The 18755-nt window shown below is 58.9% G+C and overlaps 2 protein-coding genes across 5 annotated transcripts in view; one reads left to right on the top strand and one right to left on the bottom strand.

Annotated features, from left to right (window-relative positions):
• Positions 1-9317, top strand: part of DNAH1 (dynein axonemal heavy chain 1) — a 93123-nt gene extending 83806 nt beyond the window's left edge. Inside the window, exons 60-78 of the mRNA XM_007174730.2 lie at positions 207-332; positions 1012-1131; positions 1254-1403; positions 1498-1658; positions 2492-2717; positions 2855-3050; positions 3364-3515; positions 4045-4241; positions 4488-4632; positions 4890-5048; positions 5132-5263; positions 5653-5823; positions 5906-6085; positions 6154-6330; positions 6957-7127; positions 7246-7376; positions 7725-8076; positions 8397-8631; positions 9188-9317. Of these exons, the coding sequence (XP_007174792.2) occupies positions 207-332; positions 1012-1131; positions 1254-1403; positions 1498-1658; positions 2492-2717; positions 2855-3050; positions 3364-3515; positions 4045-4241; positions 4488-4632; positions 4890-5048; positions 5132-5263; positions 5653-5823; positions 5906-6085; positions 6154-6330; positions 6957-7127; positions 7246-7376; positions 7725-8076; positions 8397-8631; positions 9188-9309 (3303 nt within the window). The 3' untranslated portion in view covers positions 9310-9317. The remainder of the gene's footprint in view (positions 1-206; positions 333-1011; positions 1132-1253; positions 1404-1497; positions 1659-2491; positions 2718-2854; positions 3051-3363; positions 3516-4044; positions 4242-4487; positions 4633-4889; positions 5049-5131; positions 5264-5652; positions 5824-5905; positions 6086-6153; positions 6331-6956; positions 7128-7245; positions 7377-7724; positions 8077-8396; positions 8632-9187) is intronic.
• Positions 9318-10450: 1133 nt separating this feature from the next.
• Positions 10451-18634, bottom strand: BAP1 (BRCA1 associated protein 1). Of its 4 annotated transcripts, none has more exons than XM_057554428.1 (17): positions 18494-18634; positions 18366-18395; positions 18202-18256; positions 17151-17211; positions 16633-16752; positions 16104-16165; positions 15876-16018; positions 15523-15601; positions 14938-15061; positions 14492-14639; positions 13833-14017; positions 13256-13389; positions 12283-12761; positions 12008-12168; positions 11589-11732; positions 11435-11507; positions 10451-11221 (listed from the first exon to the last, which is right to left on the bottom strand). In XM_057554428.1, exons 1-17 carry the CDS (start codon positions 18528-18530, stop codon positions 11088-11090), a joined length of 2169 nt encoding a protein of 722 aa, XP_057410411.1. In that variant the 5' UTR covers positions 18531-18634; the 3' UTR covers positions 10451-11087. The 4 variants fall into 4 exon arrangements, with proteins under 4 accessions (XP_057410411.1, XP_057410410.1, XP_007174794.1 ...); XM_057554427.1 differs by having other exon boundaries at positions 17079-17211; positions 18494-18633; XM_007174732.3 differs by having other exon boundaries at positions 11640-11732; positions 17079-17211; positions 18494-18631.
• Positions 18635-18755: the final 121 nt, after the last annotated feature.

Raw genomic sequence — 18755 nt, 5'->3', positions numbered from 1 at the left:
TGTTGTTCTTATGCTGGTTTCACAGATAAGGGGCTAAGGATCGTGGAGGCCGAGGATGCTCCCCAAAGTGGGGCTAGAGCTCAGGCCTCAGTCTCCATGTCTGAGCTCTGACCTCTGCACAACTGCTGAGCGCTGGGGTACAGGGGGAAGTGGGAGGGCATCGCGGCTGTCTCGGTGGGGTGGCCCTGAGTCTGGCATCTCCCCAGGGCCAGTACCGCACGGTGCTCTACGACAGCTGGGTCAAGCAGCTCACGACCCACCATGTCCCACACACCTCCGAGCCCACGCTAATCGGGACTCTGGGGAACCCCGTGAAGATCCGCTCGTGGCAGGTGCCCACCCCGGGGGGCTGGAGCATCTGGGCTGGGCCTGCAGTGTGGTTGGGCTGGGCCATCTGGGCTGGGCCTGCAGTGTGGTTGGGCTGGGCCAGGAGCCTCCCGCCTCCCTCCCACCCTCTTTCCTGGGTCTGCTTAGAGATGCGTCTCCTGAGCCCGCCCGGGGCCAGTCAGAGGCTGGTGGGTAGGAGAGGAGAAAGCCGAGCGAGTGGCACAGATGCTGGCTAACTGTGGGCAGAGAGGTCAAGGGGTGCTTATGAGAGTGGGGGTGGGGTGGGAGAGCAGTGTCCAGAGTGAGGGTTACGAGGTCGTGTCCGAGCTAGACCCTGGAGGACAGGTAGAGCTGGCACAAGGAGAGAACCAAGAGGCTTAGGCAGAGGCTGAGCGTGAACACAGTCCGGGAGGGCTGATGGGCTTTACTGGCTCCGTGAAGATGGTCTGACTGAGCAAGGACTCAGTAGGCAAGAGGAACAATGGGCCCAGCGAAGGAGGGTGTCGGGAGCCAGCCAATAGGAGGGAGACCAGTACTGGGGGCTGAGACCTCAGGACTGCCCTCCACCCTCAAGAGGGTGCAGTAAGGAGAATGGAAACACAGCCAAAGCACAAGGCTGGGAGTAGCTGATGTACCAGCTGAGCCTGCTGTGTGAGACTCCCGACCCAGCCCAGTCCCCCACAGGTTGCTGGCCTCCCCAACGACACACTGTCAGTGGAGAATGGGGTCATCAACCAGTTCTCCCAGCGCTGGACCCACTTCATTGACCCTCAGAGCCAGGCCAACAAATGGATCAAGAACATGGTGAGCCCACCCACCGGGTGCCACCACCCCACCCAGCGGGGCTTAGCAGGTGCAGGGGGAGTAGCTGAGCCTCAGGCTGGTTCTCAGCCCCCGCGGCCCCCACCCGCCCCCTGTGCCCACAGGAGAAGGACAGTGGGCTGGATGTGTTCAAGCTGAGCGATCGCGACTTCCTGCGCAGCATGGAGAATGCCATCCGCTTTGGCAAGCCCTGCCTTCTAGAGAACGTGGGCGAGGAGCTGGATCCCGCCCTGGAGCCCGTGCTGCTCAAGCAGGTGGGCCTGCAGCAGTGGGGGTGGGGGAGGCCCCCTTCCCCTGCCTCACTGGTGAAGCCCAGGCCACAGCGCTTGTCCATCCCACCTGCCACAGACATACAAGCAGCAGGGGAACACGGTGCTGAAGCTGGGAGACACGGTGATCCCCTACCACGAGGACTTCAGGATGTACATCACCACCAAGCTGCCCAACCCACACTACACGCCGGAGATCTCCACCAAGCTCACCCTCATCAACTTCACCCTTTCTCCCGGGTAAGCCCTTGGTCCCTGAGTCCCCCAGCATCCGCTCTGCCTCAGCCTGCCTGGCTGCCTCCTCCCACCCCCAGGCAGAGACTCAGTGGGTTTCCCCCTGAGGCCCTGCCAGCTTCCTCCCAGGCACTCTGCATTTCAGGTCTTTCTAGCCCCTCCACCAACTCCCTTTACTTGCCACCGTTTCCACCTGAGAAACCCCACCCTCAGATCATCCTGATCCCTGGTCAGGAACCCCTCCCGCAGCCTCCCTGGCCAGCACTAGCCCCACCTCATCCGGATACCCTTTCTCCACAGCCCTTGCTGAGCCCTTGTGCACTCACCCCCAGAGCTGTCCTGGAGCCCTGTGGGGGGCATACTCTGGCTCCCTGCACCCAAGCCGTTTCCTGCCCTTGCTGCCCTAAGCCCAGGCACTATAGCTTTTGCTGACCACCCACATAGAGTGCTAAGGCCTCCATGCCAGTGGCCACTATGAACCTCTCCACAGACAAGGGGGTGAAAACATCTTTAAGTCCTGTCCCTCCCCATCACCCCCAGCCCCCTCCTGCTGAGAGGGAGTTTTTCAGAGACCCCAGCAACTCACATGTTCAACTGCCTGGCCCCTGCTGGGACTCCAAGCTGCCACCTGAGGTCTCACTGAGAACTGGTCACTTTCAAGCCAGGCTCTGCCTTAGCCCTGCAGCCTGAGACAGAGGCCAGGCCTCCCAGGCTGACACCAACAGGGATGCTAGGCTCTTTGGAGCCCCGGGAGCACAGGTACATAGGTGAGCAGGCTCAAGGCTGGCCCTCCAGGGCCCACCAGGTGTCACAGACATAATGTCCCCTGCCCCTGGCAGTGGTCTAGAGGACCAGCTGCTGGGCCAGGTAGTGGCTGAGGAGCGGCCTGACCTTGAGGAAGCCAAGAACCAGCTGATTGTCAATAATGCCAAGATGCGCCAGGAGCTGAAGGACATTGAAGACCAGATCCTGTACCGGCTCAGCTCCTCTGAGGGCAACCCTGTGGATGACATGGAACTAATCAAGGTGCTGGAGGCTTCCAAGATGAAGGCTGCTGAGATCCAGGTCAGCAACTGCCGGCCCACTCCTGCCTGCCTCTCCCCACCTGCCCCAGGCCTGCGCCCTATCCCCACCCACCTCTGCCTGGTGCCCTTTGACAACCTACCTGGGCCTGACCAGCTCCCCCTGTACTGCACCCCCAGGCCAAGGTCAGGATTGCAGAGCAGACAGAGAAGGACATTGACCTCACGCGCATGGAGTACATTCCCGTGGCCATCCGCACCCAGATCCTCTTCTTCTGCGTGTCTGACTTGGCCAACGTGGACCCCATGTACCAGTACTCCCTCGAGTGGTTTCTCAACATCTTCCTCTCAGGCATCGCCAACTCAGAGAGGGCAGGTAGCCCTGGCACAGATGCACATGTTGACACAAACACCAGGCTCTACCCTGGCACAGGTGTGACACACCTGGATGCATTTCCACAGCGGGCACACACACGTAGACTCACACCCATGTCCACTCATACACACCCTCATCAGACTTACACTACGTAAGAACACACGCCCCTCCTACCCTCCTCGGAGCAAATGCCCCAAGGGGGTGCCCAGACTGCCCCTTTGGCTACTGGGGAGACGGGCTGGGCTGGGCTGGGCCCCAGGGATCTTGCTTCCCTCCCTTCTACCTGCACTGCCATCACCCCTCTGCCCTGCAGACAACCTAAAGAAGCGCATCGCCAACATCAACCGCTACCTGACCTACAACCTCTACAGCAATGTCTGCCGCAGCCTCTTCGAGAAGCACAAGCTGATGTTCGCCTTCCTATTGTGTGCCCGCATCATGATGAACCAGGGCAAGATCAACCAGGTGCGTGATGGAGGGGCGGCCAGTTCCTTGCTTGAAAACAGCCAGGAGGCCCTGGGTTAACTATGGCCCGGCAGCTCCTGTGCACGTCTTCTCAGAGCCTTGAGAGTGCTGGTGAGCACAGAGACAGTCCTGAGCCTCCCAGCTCATGGTCTCATGAGCCCCAGGTATTTCGTGGTGCGTTGGAAAGCACTGAGAGTCACAGCCACCACTGCTTGAGCCCTCACTGTGTGCCGGGTGCTGGGATCACAGCTACCCTCTGACCTACCCCCACAAAACCCCTGGGAAGCAGAGTTCTGATTCTTCCTACTTTCCAAGTGAGGAAACAGAGGCTCAGAGAGGTCAAATCCTTTGCCTAAGGTCACACAGCCAGGGAAAGGGAAAGAGGTGACGCTAACCCAGACCTGTGCAACTGCCACCCCCAAGGGGAACTCCATTTCTCTGGCTGAGGATGGTAGGGGAGGCACTGCTGGGTGGGGCGCTGGAGGCAGGCCTCAGGGCCTGGGCACTAGCCTCCCCTGTCCCTTGCCAGAGCGAGTGGCGCTACCTCCTGTCCGGGGGCTCTGTCCCTGTCATGAGTGAGAACCCTGCCCCGGACTGGCTGTCAGACCGGGCCTGGAGAGACATCCTGGCACTCTCCAACCTGCCGGCCTTCTCCTCCTTCGCCCTTGACTTCGTGAAGCACCTATCAGAATTCCAGGCCATCTTTGATAGCCCTGAGCCCCACCGGTGAGCTGGGACCCAGGGCACAGCAGGGTGGGCACATCCAGGGGCTGAGACCCAGGAACAGGCTTGCCCTGGAGCCTCTCTGAGGGGCCACAGAGGGTTGCCCTGCAGCTGTGACTATGTCTCTTCCATGCCCCCGGCCATGTACCCCTGGACACCCCATTCTCCCCTGCTGTCCAGCAAGCAGAGACCCTGTGGCCAGTGCCCTCCCACAGGTTGGCTCTCAGGGGGACGTGGGCACTGTTGCAGGGAGCCCTTGCCTGGCATCTGGGACCAGTACCTGGACCAGTTCCAGAAGCTGCTGGTCCTCCGCTGCCTACGTGGGGACAAGGTTACCAATGCCATGCAGGACTTCGTGGCCACCAACCTGGAGCCACGCTTCATTGAGCCCCAGGCAAGTGCTGTCAGCCAGCACCTGGGCTAATCCCCAGCCTGGGTCCCAGGATCCTGGCTGCACCTGGACAGACCACTTTGCAGCCTTGGTCAGGCCAGGATCCCTAGCCACCCCAAAAAGCTCTGAGAGGTTCCAGGTCCCACCAGGAAGCCCCTCTGGGATTACTCTGGGGGCCCCAGGACCCCCCTACCTCTCCCTGGTTGCCTGCCCCTGAGGAGAAGCTCTAGGTGGCCCCAGCATCTCTCCCTGCCCTGCAGACAGCCAACCTGTCATTGGTGTTCAAAGACTCCAACTCCACCACGCCCCTCATCTTCGTGCTATCACCTGGCACTGACCCGGCTGCCGACCTCTACAAGTTTGCCGAAGAAATGAAGTTCTCCAAGAAGCTCTCTGCCATCTCCCTGGGCCAGGGCCAGGTAAGGGCAAGGGGGTGGGGGAGAAGGGAGCTGGTGGGCTGGGCCAGCTGGTCCCCCACCACTCAGCACTCCTGTCCCCACAGGGCCCTCGGGCGGAAGCCATGATGCGCAGCTCCATAGAGAGGGGCAAGTGGGTCTTCTTTCAGAACTGCCACCTGGCACCGAGCTGGATGCCAGTCCTGGAGCGCCTCATTGAGCACATCAATCCCGACAAGGTACACCAAGGGAATACAGTACATCCATCCAGGACTGATAAGGCTAAGTGAGATCGTCCCACAGAGCACTCAGCCAAGCCACCGGCACACAGTGGGCGCTCAGGAAGTGACATATGTAACACATATCAACTAGATTAATCTTCCCAGTGGCCCCCTCAAGTTACTGCTACCAGTGACTCGCCCAAGGCCACCCAGCACAGACGGGTGACCCTGGGACTTGCCGAAGCCCATGTTCTTTACCAGTGGTCCATGCAGCCTGGTCTGGCCCAGCCCAACCCAGGGGTGGAGTCAGGCTGAGGGTGGCCCAGGGTCCTTGGGTAGGAGGGAGCCTGGTGTTGGGGCAGCCACCAGGTATGGGTCTCAATGCTCACGTGGAGCGTGGCCACCAGGTGCACCGGGACTTCCGCCTGTGGCTCACCAGCCTGCCCAGCAACAAGTTCCCAGTGTCCATCCTACAGAACGGCTCCAAGATGACCATTGAGCCGCCACGCGGGGTCAAGGCCAACCTGCTCAAGTCTTACAGCAGCCTCAGCGATGACTTCCTCAACTCCTGTCACAAGGTGAGACACACTTGGCACCCCCAACCTGCCCCATCTCCATCCCCACCCTTCACGCCCCTCCGCCCCGCCCCACCTCCGACAGGTGATGGAGTTCAAGTCCTTGCTGCTGTCTCTGTGTTTGTTCCATGGGAATGCCCTGGAGCGTCGTAAATTTGGGCCCCTGGGCTTCAACATCCCCTACGAGTTCACGGACGGGGACCTGCGCATCTGCATCAGCCAGCTCAAGATGTTCCTGGACGAGTATGAGCACATCCCCTACAAGGTGGGCTGGGGATGGGCTGAGGGCGGGGAGCTGGGTGCCTGTGGGGGCCTGACCTACCCACCCCGTAGGTCCTCAAGTACACAGCAGGGGAGATCAACTACGGGGGCCGCGTCACTGACGACTGGGACCGCCGCTGCGTCATGAACATCCTGGAGGACTTCTACAGCCCCGCCGTGCTCTTCCCCGAGCACAGCTACAGTGCCTCGGGCGTCTACCACCAGATCCAACCCACCTACGACCTCAATGTGAGCACACCCTGGGGCCGTGCTTCAGGCGGCCTGCCAGGCTGGGGTCCTGGGGTGCCGTGAACACCTGGGTGCTGGGAGACTTGGCCCCTACCGGCCAGTAGCTCCTTTTCATTGATTGATCCATCCCACAAAGATAGCCCTGGAGCTCAGGTTCTGTGGGCAGATGACAACTCCCGCCTCTCAGCCCCTGCCCAAGAGGACTTAGTGAGGCTGGGAGGGGGCGGGCGGCTCCTCTGAGGCTGCCAGGTGAGGCAGTGAGGCAGGAAGCAGCCCAGACCACAGTCAGGGAGGGCTCCCTGAGGAAATGATGCTTCAGCTAAGATGTGTGAGGAGCAGGCAGGCGCTGGTGGAGCACCCCAGAGTGTCAGTCAGCAGTGTAAAGGGCCTGTGGCAGGAGGGGCTGTGACAGGTTTGAGCAGCTGAATGAAGAAGCAGGGAGCTAGGCAGCAGGGAGAAGTGGGCTAGGAGGGAGCAGAGGCCATGGAGTCCCGAGGGTAAGAGGGAGATGCGTAAAGCTTGCAACCAGGGGTGACAAGTAGGAGATGTGCTCAATTGGAGGGCTGTCCCGCAGGCTGGAGGTAGAGCAGGGCAGGGGCTTCAGTCGCAGCCCTCCTACCCTCCAGGGCTACCTCTCCTACATCAAGAGCCTTCCACTCAACGACATGCCTGAGATCTTTGGCCTGCATGACAATGCCAATATCACCAGTGCCCAGAATGAGACCTACACCCTGCTTGGCACCATCGTCCAGCTGCAACCCAAATCATCCTCTGCAGGTGGCCAGCGTCGGGAGGAGGTTAGTGGCAGCAGGGGAAAGGGCCCAGTGGTTGGGCAGGACCAGTCTCCTATCCACCATCATGCCTGTTCCCCTGTGGGAAGGAACTCTGCGCATGTAGAATTCTTTGCACCCACAGATAGTGGAGGATGTGGCCCAGAACATTCTGCTCAAGATGCCTGAGCCCATCAGCTTGCAGCGGGTGATGACCAAGTACCCTGTGCTGTATGAGGAGTCAATGAACACGGTGCTAGTACAGGAGGTCACCCGGTAATCCCCTGCCACCCCCAGCCCTGAGTCAGCAGGCCACTGGGCTGTAGAGAAATGACAGCAAAAGCTACACCAAGTGCTATAAACCCATTCTCTAACTCAGCCACATTTTTATTCCATTTTACAGATGAGCAAACCAAGGCCCAAAAAGGTTACATGACTTGTCTAAGGTCATACATTTACTAACAGCCAGAGCTGGAATTGGTACTCAGGCCACTCGACCCCCCTCTATGCTCTTAGCCCCTATATTCTGCCATTGTTTTTTTGTCTATGGCCTACAACTGGGGAGTGCGGATATGGCCACACGGCCCCAGACCACTGCCTTCCTCCTTACCACTGGCTCCACAGGTACAACCGGCTGCTGCAAGTGATCACACAGACGCTGAGAGACCTGCTCACGGCACTCAAGGGGCTGGTGGTGATGTCCTTGCAGCTGGAGCTGATGGCTGCCAGCCTATACAACAACACTGTGCCAGAGCTCTGGAATGCCAAGGCCTACCCATCACTCAAGCCGCTGTCCTCATGGGTCATGGACCTGCTGCAGCGCCTGGACTTCCTGCAGACCTGGATCTCCAAGGGCATCCCAGCCGTCTTCTGGATCAGCGGCTTCTTCTTCCCCCAGGCTTTCCTGACAGGCACCCTGCAAAACTATGCCCGCAAGTCTATCATCTCCATTGACACCATCTCCTTCGATTTCAAGGTCTGGACTCAGCCAGGGCCAGGTCAGGTGACAGGCTGGGGTGTGGCCCAGGCAGGAGGAACACGGAGGCCACAGCTGGCTGGCAGAATCAGGGGACCCCCGAGAGGGGGTTGGGGGACAGGGAGAGCCAGGACAGAAGAGACGGTAAGCCCCAGGGAAATCCCTAGGGGCAGAGCACAGACTGTAGGCTACCAGATGAAACAGCAGGTGAAGGGGGGAGGTAGGCAGAGCCCTCAGGAGGCAGCTGTGCCTCCTGACCCAAATCCTAACCCAGATTCTGGGTGTTTATATGTGAGGGGGCATCTGTGTGCCCACCACAGGTGATGCACCAGTCGGTATCAGAGCTCAAGACAAGACCCAAAGAGGGGTGCTTCATCCATGGACTGTTCCTGGAAGGTGCCCGATGGGACCCTCTGGCCTTCCAGCTGGCTGAGTCTCGGCCCAAGGAGCTATACACAGAGATGGCCGTTATCTGGCTCCTGCCAACACCCAACCGCAAGGTCCAGAACCAGGACTTCTACCTGTGCCCTATCTACAAGACACTGACCCGTGCTGGTATGGGGCCCAGGGCGGGGAGCCTACACCACAGGTGGGGGCCCAGGGTTGGGCCAGTTAGGCTGACCCAGGTTAGCTGAACAGGATGGCTGACAGAGGTCAGTCAGCACTCCTGAGACTGACTAGGCCAGGACAGAGCTCGGCCAGTAGTAGGCAAGGTGATGCCCAGGGGCTGGGCCCAGTCTGTGGGGAGTGGCCCCTGAGCTCACCATCCTCTTGCCTCCCTTAGCAGACCCACCTTGGGTCCTGGGAGCCCCAGCCTGCCCATGGAGGTTCAGAGGGGGTAACCGAGGCCTGGAGAGGTGGGGTGGGCCTGGGCTGGGTCCACAGGGAATGAGCAGGGGCATCAACTCTCCCATTCCCATCCTCAATCGTCAGTGCAGTAACTGAGGGCAGGCCTGAGCCTTGGCCACACTCCCCAGATGGGCTTCCTCTTGGGTCAGGTCCCCTTCCTTGTCCCAAGCTCAGTCTGCCAAGTCCACTGCCTTTCTTTATACCCTGTTCCTGCCCTAGTTGAAGCAGACAACTTAACCTTCCCCCTTCTTGCCTGCTCTAGGAACACTATCAACCACAGGCCACTCCACAAACTACGTCATTGCTGTGGAGATCCCCACCGACCAGCCCCAGAGACACTGGGTAAAGCGTGGTGTGGCCCTCATCTGTGCCCTGGACTACTAGACCCAGACAGAAGGGCTGGGGCCATTAAAGTTGCATTTCCTAAGCAGTCCAGCTGAGCCTTAGCTGCTTACACCAGGCCCCCTCTGTAGAACCCACTGCCAGGGAAATGGTGGGGGTGAGAGGCTACAGTGGCCTCAAGAGAAAATGTGGTTAGCAGGGGGAAGAGTGGCACAGTTGGCAGTTTTGACCTGCAACAAGGGAAGAGAGGTGAGCCTTGCAAGGTCCCAGGGCCCCTCCAGGGACTGCGCACCAGGCAGGACTAGAGACAGAGGCACCACCTCCACTGAGTCCCAACACGTCTCCAGGTTGCAAAGCTGTCAGATCTGGTGAAAGCCATGGCCCTCTCCTCCCACAGTACACCTTGCACACAACTCCTCTGGTTCCACAGCCCACCCAAAGCCCCTCCTCAGTTCAGACCCTAAGTCCCAGGCCTAGGGTCCCAAGAACCTCTGCCCCAGAAGGCTGAATGCCCGAGAATGCACTCCCCTTACCTCTTTGGTCACACACAGGGCCCTGGGCCCAGGTCTGGTTAGGTCCTCACTCCCACCACAGCCCTGACCTACAAACCTCAGGCCAGCAAGCACAGGAGGGCTCATTTTTTAGGAGAGTTTTATTCATTCATTAGTCCAATATTTACAGGGGCCAGAGGGGTCGGGCTATGCTTAGCGCAGAGAGGCAGCTGCCATGCCTGCCAGCTGCCCCCCACCCCAGTCACTATGTACACATAAGGGGCCCGCCTGGATCACCTTCAAAGCCACCTGGCAGAGGCCATGGGGCTATGTTTGGGGCCTGAGCTCCAGAGGCAGTGCTGGGCCCATTAGCCCTTGGCATCAGGCCCTCTGGGAACATGGGGCTCCAACTGGTTGTCTTGGTCCTATTGTCCCCCACCCTGAGTGCCTTGCAGAAGCTGAGAAAGCTGGCATGGCAGGGAGAGCTGAGTGGTGCCAGCTTCCTGCAAGCAGCCCTGTCTCTGCCGTCTCTAAGAAGAGGGAGACGTGGTAATACTGAGGGGTGGGCAGAGGCTCCTCTGAGCCCAGGAGCCCAAGGCAGGCCCCTTGCCAGGGCCACAACACTGAAGACAAAGAGCCTAGGGCCTTGCCACAGAGAGCAGTCTTACCAAGCCTGGCCAAAGCCAGGCCACCAAACAGCTCAAACACTTCTCTCTGCTCAGGCCATGGGACCCAAGCAGGCTGCTCACCCCACCCCCGCTGGAACACCCCACTCCCAGTCTAGCCCAGCAGCCAGGTCCCTGAGTTTGGAGCTCTCCCAGGAGGAATGAAGAGCAGACCTGGCTTCCTTGCAACAGGGACAACTGGGGCCAGAGCAGCAGGGCCCCCAGCTGTGACCCTGCAGGAGTGACCCTGGCCCTCCAGGATGACAGCTGTTAGGAGAGAACTCAGAGTCAGGAAGCTGACTATGTCAACACAGTGGTGGCAAGATGGGTTAGAGCCCAGAAAAATAGACGTCTCTGTAGGTAAAATATATATTCTGCTGCCCAGGCAGAAAGGCCAGGTCCTGCCGCTCCACAGCCGGCTGTGGAGGAAGCTGCAGCACCTCCCTGTGCCCCAGCTCCTGCTTCCAGAGCATGACGGGGCAGCCCTGCCCTGGCAGGCACTAGGGCACTGTGCAGAGAATCCTGGCCTGGCTCCTATTCCCAGGGTCTGGGCTCTCTGACTGGAACTATTCGGTAATACTGGGAAGAGGGGGAGTGGGCCAGGGGAGGGCCCTGGTGAGGGCTGTGTGGCAAGAGTGAGCGGCAGGGTCAGGGCCAGCAGTCCTCACTGGCGCTTGGCCTTGTAGGGGCGTGAGCGTTTCCGCCGGTCAGGCTTCCGCTGCTTGTGGAGTCGGCCAATGCTGACCCCCTGGCGCCGCCGCACCGAGATGTTCTGCTCCACCAGGTTGGCCAGCATGCCTGTGGAGAGGCGCAGGCCCTTGAGAGGGTGGCTGGATGCCCGGCAGCCACGCGCTCAACTGGCCACAGCCTCCGGTCAGAAGCTGAGGCTCTCTCGGCCCTCCCTGAGACTACAGTCTGCTCAAGCCCCGGCAGAGGCCTGAAGGAGGGGGCCTGAGGGCCAGGGCTCTGAGCAGGGCATGCCAGGTAAGGTGCAGCAGCGAGACCCCTCACCTTCCTGAGCCAGCATGGAGATGAAGGTGCAGATGAACTCATCGTAGTTGTGGGTTCTTCTCTGGTCGTCGATCTGTGGGAGAGAAGAGTGAGGACATGAGGACGCTGCAGCATCTCCCCAGAGCAGCCACCAGCTGACCCCAGCAGGTCGCACCTCTGGGAAGACAGGCGGGCAGAGGACCAGGCAGCTGGAGAGAGGGCCCACCTTGAACTTCTTCCTCTTCTCCACCTCTTCCTTGAGGCAGGCCTCATAGTTTGCAATCTCAGCCTCCACACACTTCAGCAGTGCCAGCAGCTCCTGCCAAAACCCAGCAATTGCACCCGTGGTGGGGGGGGGCTGGCCAGCACCAAAGCCCCACTACCAGCAGGCAGCTAGAGGCAAGGACGAGCAGCCAGAGTCCCTGGAGCCTATTGAGGCCCCTGCCGCCACCCGACCCAGACAGGCTTCCTGGCACCTGGCTTCAGCCACCACCCTTCACACCAAAATTCCAACTAGGAACCCAGCACCTGGGCAGCAGTGCCCTAGGCCCTTCCCTTGTCAGTATTAGAAGAGAAAGCTGCAGAGGGGCTCACCTTGGGTGAGTACTTCTCCCCGCTCAAGGGCTCACTAGGCCTGACCAGCCCAGGCTTCTCTCTGCTGTCCACAGCCTCCACCACCTCTTTCTCCTCTGGGCTACCAGACCCCTGGCTGCCTTGGCTCGGTCTGATAGAAGGTGAGGAACCCTTCCCACTCTCTGGGAAGAGAAGGCACGAGAAGACCCATCAGAGTGCAGGACACGTGGTGGTCACTTGGCCACCTCCCTCCTCAGTATGCCACTGGGAGGCCAGTGAGCCAGCCCAAGGCCCACCTGTCAGTGCCAGGGGACTCAGCACACCGTCCTCAGCCAGGTGCAGCAGGCCCGTGCTGATGACAGGACCCAGGTCGCGTACAGCACGATTGTAGCGTATGCAGTCAACACGCAGCAGGCTGTCATCCTCTCCAAAAAGCACCTTGGAGATGTGGGAGGTGACGGGGCTAGAGGGCCGCGTGGGGTTGGCGGAGCGGATAGGCGAGCGTAGTGGCGAATTGAAAGCGCTGCCGATCTCAGAGGCTGTGTCAGTGCTCTCATTGCTGGGGGTGGGCGAGGGCTGTGAGTGCGTGGGCACTGCCACAGCCGGACTCCCGGCCCCACTGCTCGTCTTGATGGACAGAGGAATTGAGAGGTCTTTCTGGGACTCTTTGAGCTTCTCAGCCAAGACGTTGATGGTGTTGGGCTGCAGCACCGACAGCTGCCCATCCCCAGAGCCACTCAATGGCCCCGGTTTCCCCGGCCCCTTTCGCTTATACCTGTGGGGCCCAAGGAAAGGTAAGCCAAGGGAATGGGCCAGGTGACCACGTTCAGCAACGCCCAGAATGACCTGAACACATCTTTGCCTCCAGGGACTGACCCTGAAGCTCCAGCAGCCTGACCTGGCCATGCCAAGCCTGGCACGCTGAGCTACGACAGCTGCAGCCAGGTGTCCTCAAAGGACACCTCCTCTATTCCAGCTGTCTCACTTCTGGCCTTTTGCCAATGCCGGTTCTTCCAGCAAAGATATCCCCCACCCCATCTCTCAAGGCCTAGACAAGAGGCCTTGATGTCTGGTTAAATGTGCACGGCCCTCGCCCAAGCCCTCCAAAAACTTCTTGGGACCTGGAATTGGCCCCTTCACATCAGCCTCCCCAGAGCCCTGCACTCAGCAGGCATTCAGCATTATCTGCTGAACGGCATTTTCTGGGCTAGAAGATTCAAGATAGGATCTGCAGCACTCAGCCTCCAGCCTTACAGAGCTGGGGCTGACCTGATGGCGGAGTTGGTGTTCTGCACGTCATCCTCCTCGTCATCCTCGTAGTCGTCCTCATCGTCTGAGTACTGCTGGGGTGGGCGGACTGGAACTCGGCTGCGGCCCACACCTGCTGCCAGGTCTTCCTCCTCCTAGGGCAGAGACCCAGGGCGGCCATGAGCCAGGCTGGAGACAGCAGCCACAGCCAGGAAGCCAACATGGCTCTCCAGGTTCAGTTCACTGAATCCCTCCAGGTGCTCCAGAGCCCACCCACACTACCTGCCTACATAGGGCTTCTAAGAGAAACAGAGTGCCCTGAAACACCTGCATTTCTTTTGCCAGTAGAACCCAACCCATAGAGCTGAATCCAACCCCATGCCCTAAACATTTAGCCCCACAGCCATGAGACAGAGTTTAAAGTCAGAGGAGCTCTCTCTGCTTCCCTAAACCCCTGCCATCGTAGGGGCTTCTGAGTATCAGACAGAGGAACCTGGATACCTAGGCCCCGACAGAAGGCGAACACCAATGAATCACCTGAGGAAAGTGCCTGTTGCAACCTCTCAAAAGAATCCTGGAGGGAATCCTCCCAGCTTACCTGCATGGGGGACTTGGCATAGTTGTGATTGTCCAGAAAGGCTGGCAGCCGCTGGACGATAGGAGTGGGGTTTGGGGGAACCCCATTGATGCTGCTCCCTGGAGGCTTCACCACCAGCTTGGGTTTGCTGGGAGGGCTGTGGGTCGGGGCTTGTGGGCACGAACCAGCCACCTCCTCCGCACCATCTGAGAGGGCGAGGGGCATGGGCAGGACTTTCAGCCAGACCCTCAAGAAAAGCTGTCCTCAGCCCACTGTCTCCCCAGTCCTGGGGCGCAGCACTGCCCCCCTTCCCTTCTCAGAGAAGAACAGCAGAGACAGCTGATAGGTGGAGAGTCAGCAAGCTCTAAGTCATGGGGCCACAGTGAGGCAGGAAAAGGATGAGATGAAAAAAAGGAGGCAGAAAGAAAAAAACTTCTAGAGAGGCTAGAAAGGGAATATACATTAAGGAGAAGGCTTGGGGGACTGTGGTAATGGCAGCCCTTTCCAGGTGCCTTTGTTTAGGGAGGGACTGCTCTTCCTCCATGTTCCGAGGGGAGAGGGCTGTAGGCACCAGGCTTCAGACCTCCTGCAGGAGCCTCTGAACCACTGCCCAAGTGCCTCCATAAAAAAAGACTTGCTCTGCTTGGGGTGGCTCTGAGGCCCATGAGAGGCTCCAATACCTGTGTGGGTGCCCTCAGAGGCCACTGGGGCCCTGCTTGTCTCCAGGGCCAGAGGGGACTTGCTGCAGACTGGTTTGGTCTCTTCAGGCAACTGTGACTCTTGAGACTTGTGGGTCTGAATCAGCTCTGGCTGCGTTACCCTAATCAGCTGAAATCAAAATCCAAGGTGCAGAGGAGTGAAGGCAGACCCTAGCTTCTACCTTGGACAGCTAAGGGCCTTGGCTCTACTCACTCACTTAAAGGGAAATAAAACAGCCAAACCTCCTTTCAGAGGCTATTCTCCCCCTCCCCACGCCAAGTCCCACAAAGGGAGCAAAGGAAAGGAGTGGTTAATTGAAGCCCAGATCCACAATAGAGAGTAATGTGGCAATCAGACACAGACGCCCCAGTGGAGGGGAGGAGTGGGTGGCTGGGCTGGGCAGGGCCTGGGCAGGAGGGGTACCCACCTGCTGCAGGGCCTCCAGTACTGTCTGACGGTTCACCTTCAGCACGTGCAGCCTGGCCTCATACTTGATCCTGCGGTCGGGCACCACCGCCATCAGGTTGAAGCGGATGTCATGGTAGGGCTCCCTGCAGTCACAGCCGTGGCCGTGAGAGCAGCTCTCACCCTGGCCCCGCCATCAGGTTGAGGCAGATCTCCTGGCAGGGCTCCCTGAAGTCACACCTGCAGCCACAGGTACAGGCCCCACCCCAACAGGCGGGCAGCAGCTGGCCATGCACACCAGGCACCTGAGTTGGTGCCTTCCAACAAGCTGCGTGAGGGGCCTGTCAGGAAGTGAGCCAGCACACGTGGGCCACCCAGGGCTCCACCAAGGCCTGCCCCTCCCCAGGCTATCCTGAAGCAGGCCACATGCAGCCTGAGTGGGAAATAGGGCAAGGAGTTGGGAGCACAAGATCTAATCCTGATCTTGCCAGATTCATCACGTGGCCTTGCACAAGCCATCTGGACTCTCTCTGCCTTGGTTCCCTCTTCTGTGTCCCTCCCAATGGGGGCACAGCTCCAGAAGGTAGGGCAGGCACAGGGCCCTTACCCTGCAGTGGCGAGGCCGATACGCTCCATGATGACCCTCCGGGCCTTGTCTGTCCACTCCTCATCCTCCCCCCAAGGCCCTGGGGAAACCAAGACAAGGAGTCAGTAGGTAGGAAGCCCTGAGCTCGGGCAGGCCAGGAGTTGGAAGGATGATGGAGAGCAGGTGACCCAGAGAATCAGGGGCTAGTTGGGCAATGCAGTACAGGGTGCCATCCTGCCAGAACCACATGTCTTCAAGACAACCCCGCCCCACCACGCCCCACCATTGGGTCCCAAGCGCTTGAGGACCCTGAGCCCCAACTCCTTAGGAGGTAAGCAGAGAAATCCAATGGGCCCCCAGCTCAGAGTGCCTACCATGGTCAATGGGGTAAACCTTCAGCCCATCCAGCTCAAAAAGCCGGCCTGTGATAGGCACATAGCTGACAAAGTGGAATGCCTCCATGGTCCGCACGGCACTAAGGCCATTCTGCTTCTCGGGGAGATGGCGTGGCTCAGGCCTGGGGAAGGACACAGTCAGTGCCCAGAATGGTACAACCCCCTTCCTTGCCCCCACCCCCATCAGTTCCCACAGCTCCCACACACCTGGCATGGCTATTATGTGCCTTGGCCAACTCTGGAGCATTGCCAATCGCATATCCTTTGCTCTAGAGGGAAGAAAATAAGGCCACATCAGAGCAACTTTTCAGGTGGGCCTCGGGTGGGAAACAGCTCAGGAGAACAGGCCTGGGGGCATTCCAGGAACTTGAAGCACAGGTGGCCTCTCCTGAAGGCCTAGTGGGGGCAGGAAAGAGCTCTGGAGCCCCCAAAAGATGGGCTGTACTGGCCTTGCATGGTAATCAGTGGACACTGGACAACAACATTGCCTGATAAAGTCCTAATAAGGTGTCACTTAAGGAATGTTCCTCTCTTCCCCAGGTCTGTCTCCTTTTCTGACAATTGGGCCTTAAAAAAAAAGTTGACTTACACAATTAATTTACAGGTCAAATATAATGTAAATATCATTTGAAAAAGCCTCATAGTGCCAAATGCCGTGTGGTGGCATTATCAGTGGCAGATCTGGTGGTCACATCTGCCTAGTCAGCTGAGTCAGGATCAAGGCACTGTGGCCTACCTCAGGGCTGAAGCCTTTGGTGAAGTCCTTCATGCGACTCAGGGTGGGCCCCAGGTCCACATTGCTGCAGTTGAGGAGCACGCTCAGCAGGGCATGAGTGGCACAAGAGTTGGGGATCAGCTGTGAAACAAAGAACAGTCACCCATCCACAGCATCCCTCACCCCAAGCCCATACTCATCAGGAATGGGGACCCAGAGAGAGACAGTCATGTCTGGACAATCCTCATCAGCTCCCCTCATCTTTACCCAACATTTGTTCATTCAACTAAGTACCCATCAGAAGTCTGGGGACATGGAGAATGGACTCAGACATCACCCTCCTCTAAAGAGACTCCCTTTTTAAGTGAATAAGAGCTCAGTTCCTTCTGCCTTCCCCCACTTCCACTTGCCAAGCGAAGAAAACGGCAGCATCCCACCCTCCAGAAAGAACACAGAGCCCAGCAGACCTGGTGGGCAAAGAACATGTTATTCACAATATCATCATCAATCACAGATGTATCATCCACCAAGGTAGAGACCTTGCGACGGGATCGGCGCTCTTCGATCCATTTGAACAGGAAGATGAATCCATACACGGGGCTGGGGAAAGTAAGGGACAGAGCTAGACCAGTCAAGTGGGGGAAGGCAATCTGCATTCCCTTTCCTCTCCCCTATTCCTTTGCACTGTGTTACCACTCAGGTGCCCTTCCTGTGATCCCACCTCTCCCTTGGCTTCTTCCCAACGCTGCCCAAAGCGGCCCTGAGCTCTCGCACCCCAGAAGCCCACTGCAGGCAGAGTCAAGCATCAGCCTCTGGCTGTGATGTTCCAGGAGTCGCCCAGTATCCTTATGAAGTCTATGGTTCTGGGATAAGAAAAGCTGGAACGATGGCTCAGGACCGGGTAGGAACAGAAAGTAAGGCGAGAACAATAAATGTGATGAGGAATTTAAACACTAATTCTCACTTGTGAAGCCCAGGGCCTGGGCCCCAGTGCAATCAGGGAAGTTAATGAACACCCATATCAGTCCCTTCTTTCCTGGAGGGAAAGAAGCAGACTTCTCCGTTTAGTCACTGTAGCAGTTCCTCCACACCTCTATTCTGTAGGACCACCAAGACAAGACCCTGACCTTGGTCACCCAGGAGAGTCCTTGTCAGATGCCACAAACCAACCAATCAAAATGAGACCCCTGTGTGGGGATTAAAACCACTGGCACATGGGCACAGTAAAGCAGTCATTAATAAGTTACAGCTGCACAAAAGGCACAGTGTGACCTGAGTCAAGAGAAGTGGGTTTCTGGCTGGGAGGCCACAAAAAGCAGATGAATTTAATCCAAGAGATGGTTAGAATTTGTATTGAGGGGAAGAGGCTACCACATAAAGGGAAGTGCTAAGGGAAAACTGGGAAAAACAAAAGCACAGCACCAGCTTCATCAGGAAGGCACCCAAAGAGGAGGGATGCTTCCTTATACGAGATTTTACAATTTGGAGCCCTGATACTACCTCCCTTGAGGAGCACTCTCTCCCGGGTCCCTCCCTAGCCCTCGGGGTGTAAGGGGCGGCCGAAGCCACGCCGCGTGCCAAGCCACTCACCCCTGGCATTTGCTCTGAAGGTCATAGATCTCCTCCACCTGCACCCCTTTGACACCTGCGATCAGGTAAGGAAAGAAGTCGGGAAGGGTAGCCTCTGGCTGTGGATTGATGGCCCATGAGTGGGTCCCCACAGCCTGGTTCCGGCGCGTAGGAGAGGCTCTTACCGAAATCTTCCACCAGGAGGGTGAAGAGGCCTGGGTGGGGCGACAAGAGGAGCGGGTAGTGGTCAGAAAGGCGCGTCTCGGACCCACCCGGCCTCCCCAGCTCCGGGCCTGCCCGGTCCCCTCCTCACCAGGGTCGCTCTCCAGCTCCAGCCAGCCCTTATTCATCTTCCCGCGGGGCGGCCCCTCAGCGCCATGTCCAGGCCCTCCCGACCCCCCGCCGCCCCCCGCCGGGAGCCCCCGCCGCCCCCGGGGCCCCTAGCCCCACACACAGACAACGGGCCCCGTCGCGTCACCCGCCCGCGCCGGCGGCACTACGTCACCTCTGCGCGACGATCGCCGCCCCGCCTCTGGCCTCGTCTTCTGCAGTTTCGACTCCAGACGCCGGCGAAC

Source organism: Balaenoptera acutorostrata, chromosome 10, assembly GCF_949987535.1.
Source record: "Balaenoptera acutorostrata chromosome 10, mBalAcu1.1, whole genome shotgun sequence".
In the NCBI taxonomy this organism is placed as follows: Eukaryota; Metazoa; Chordata; class Mammalia; order Artiodactyla; family Balaenopteridae; genus Balaenoptera; species Balaenoptera acutorostrata.
This window is presented reverse-complemented; position numbering and strand designations above follow the sequence as displayed.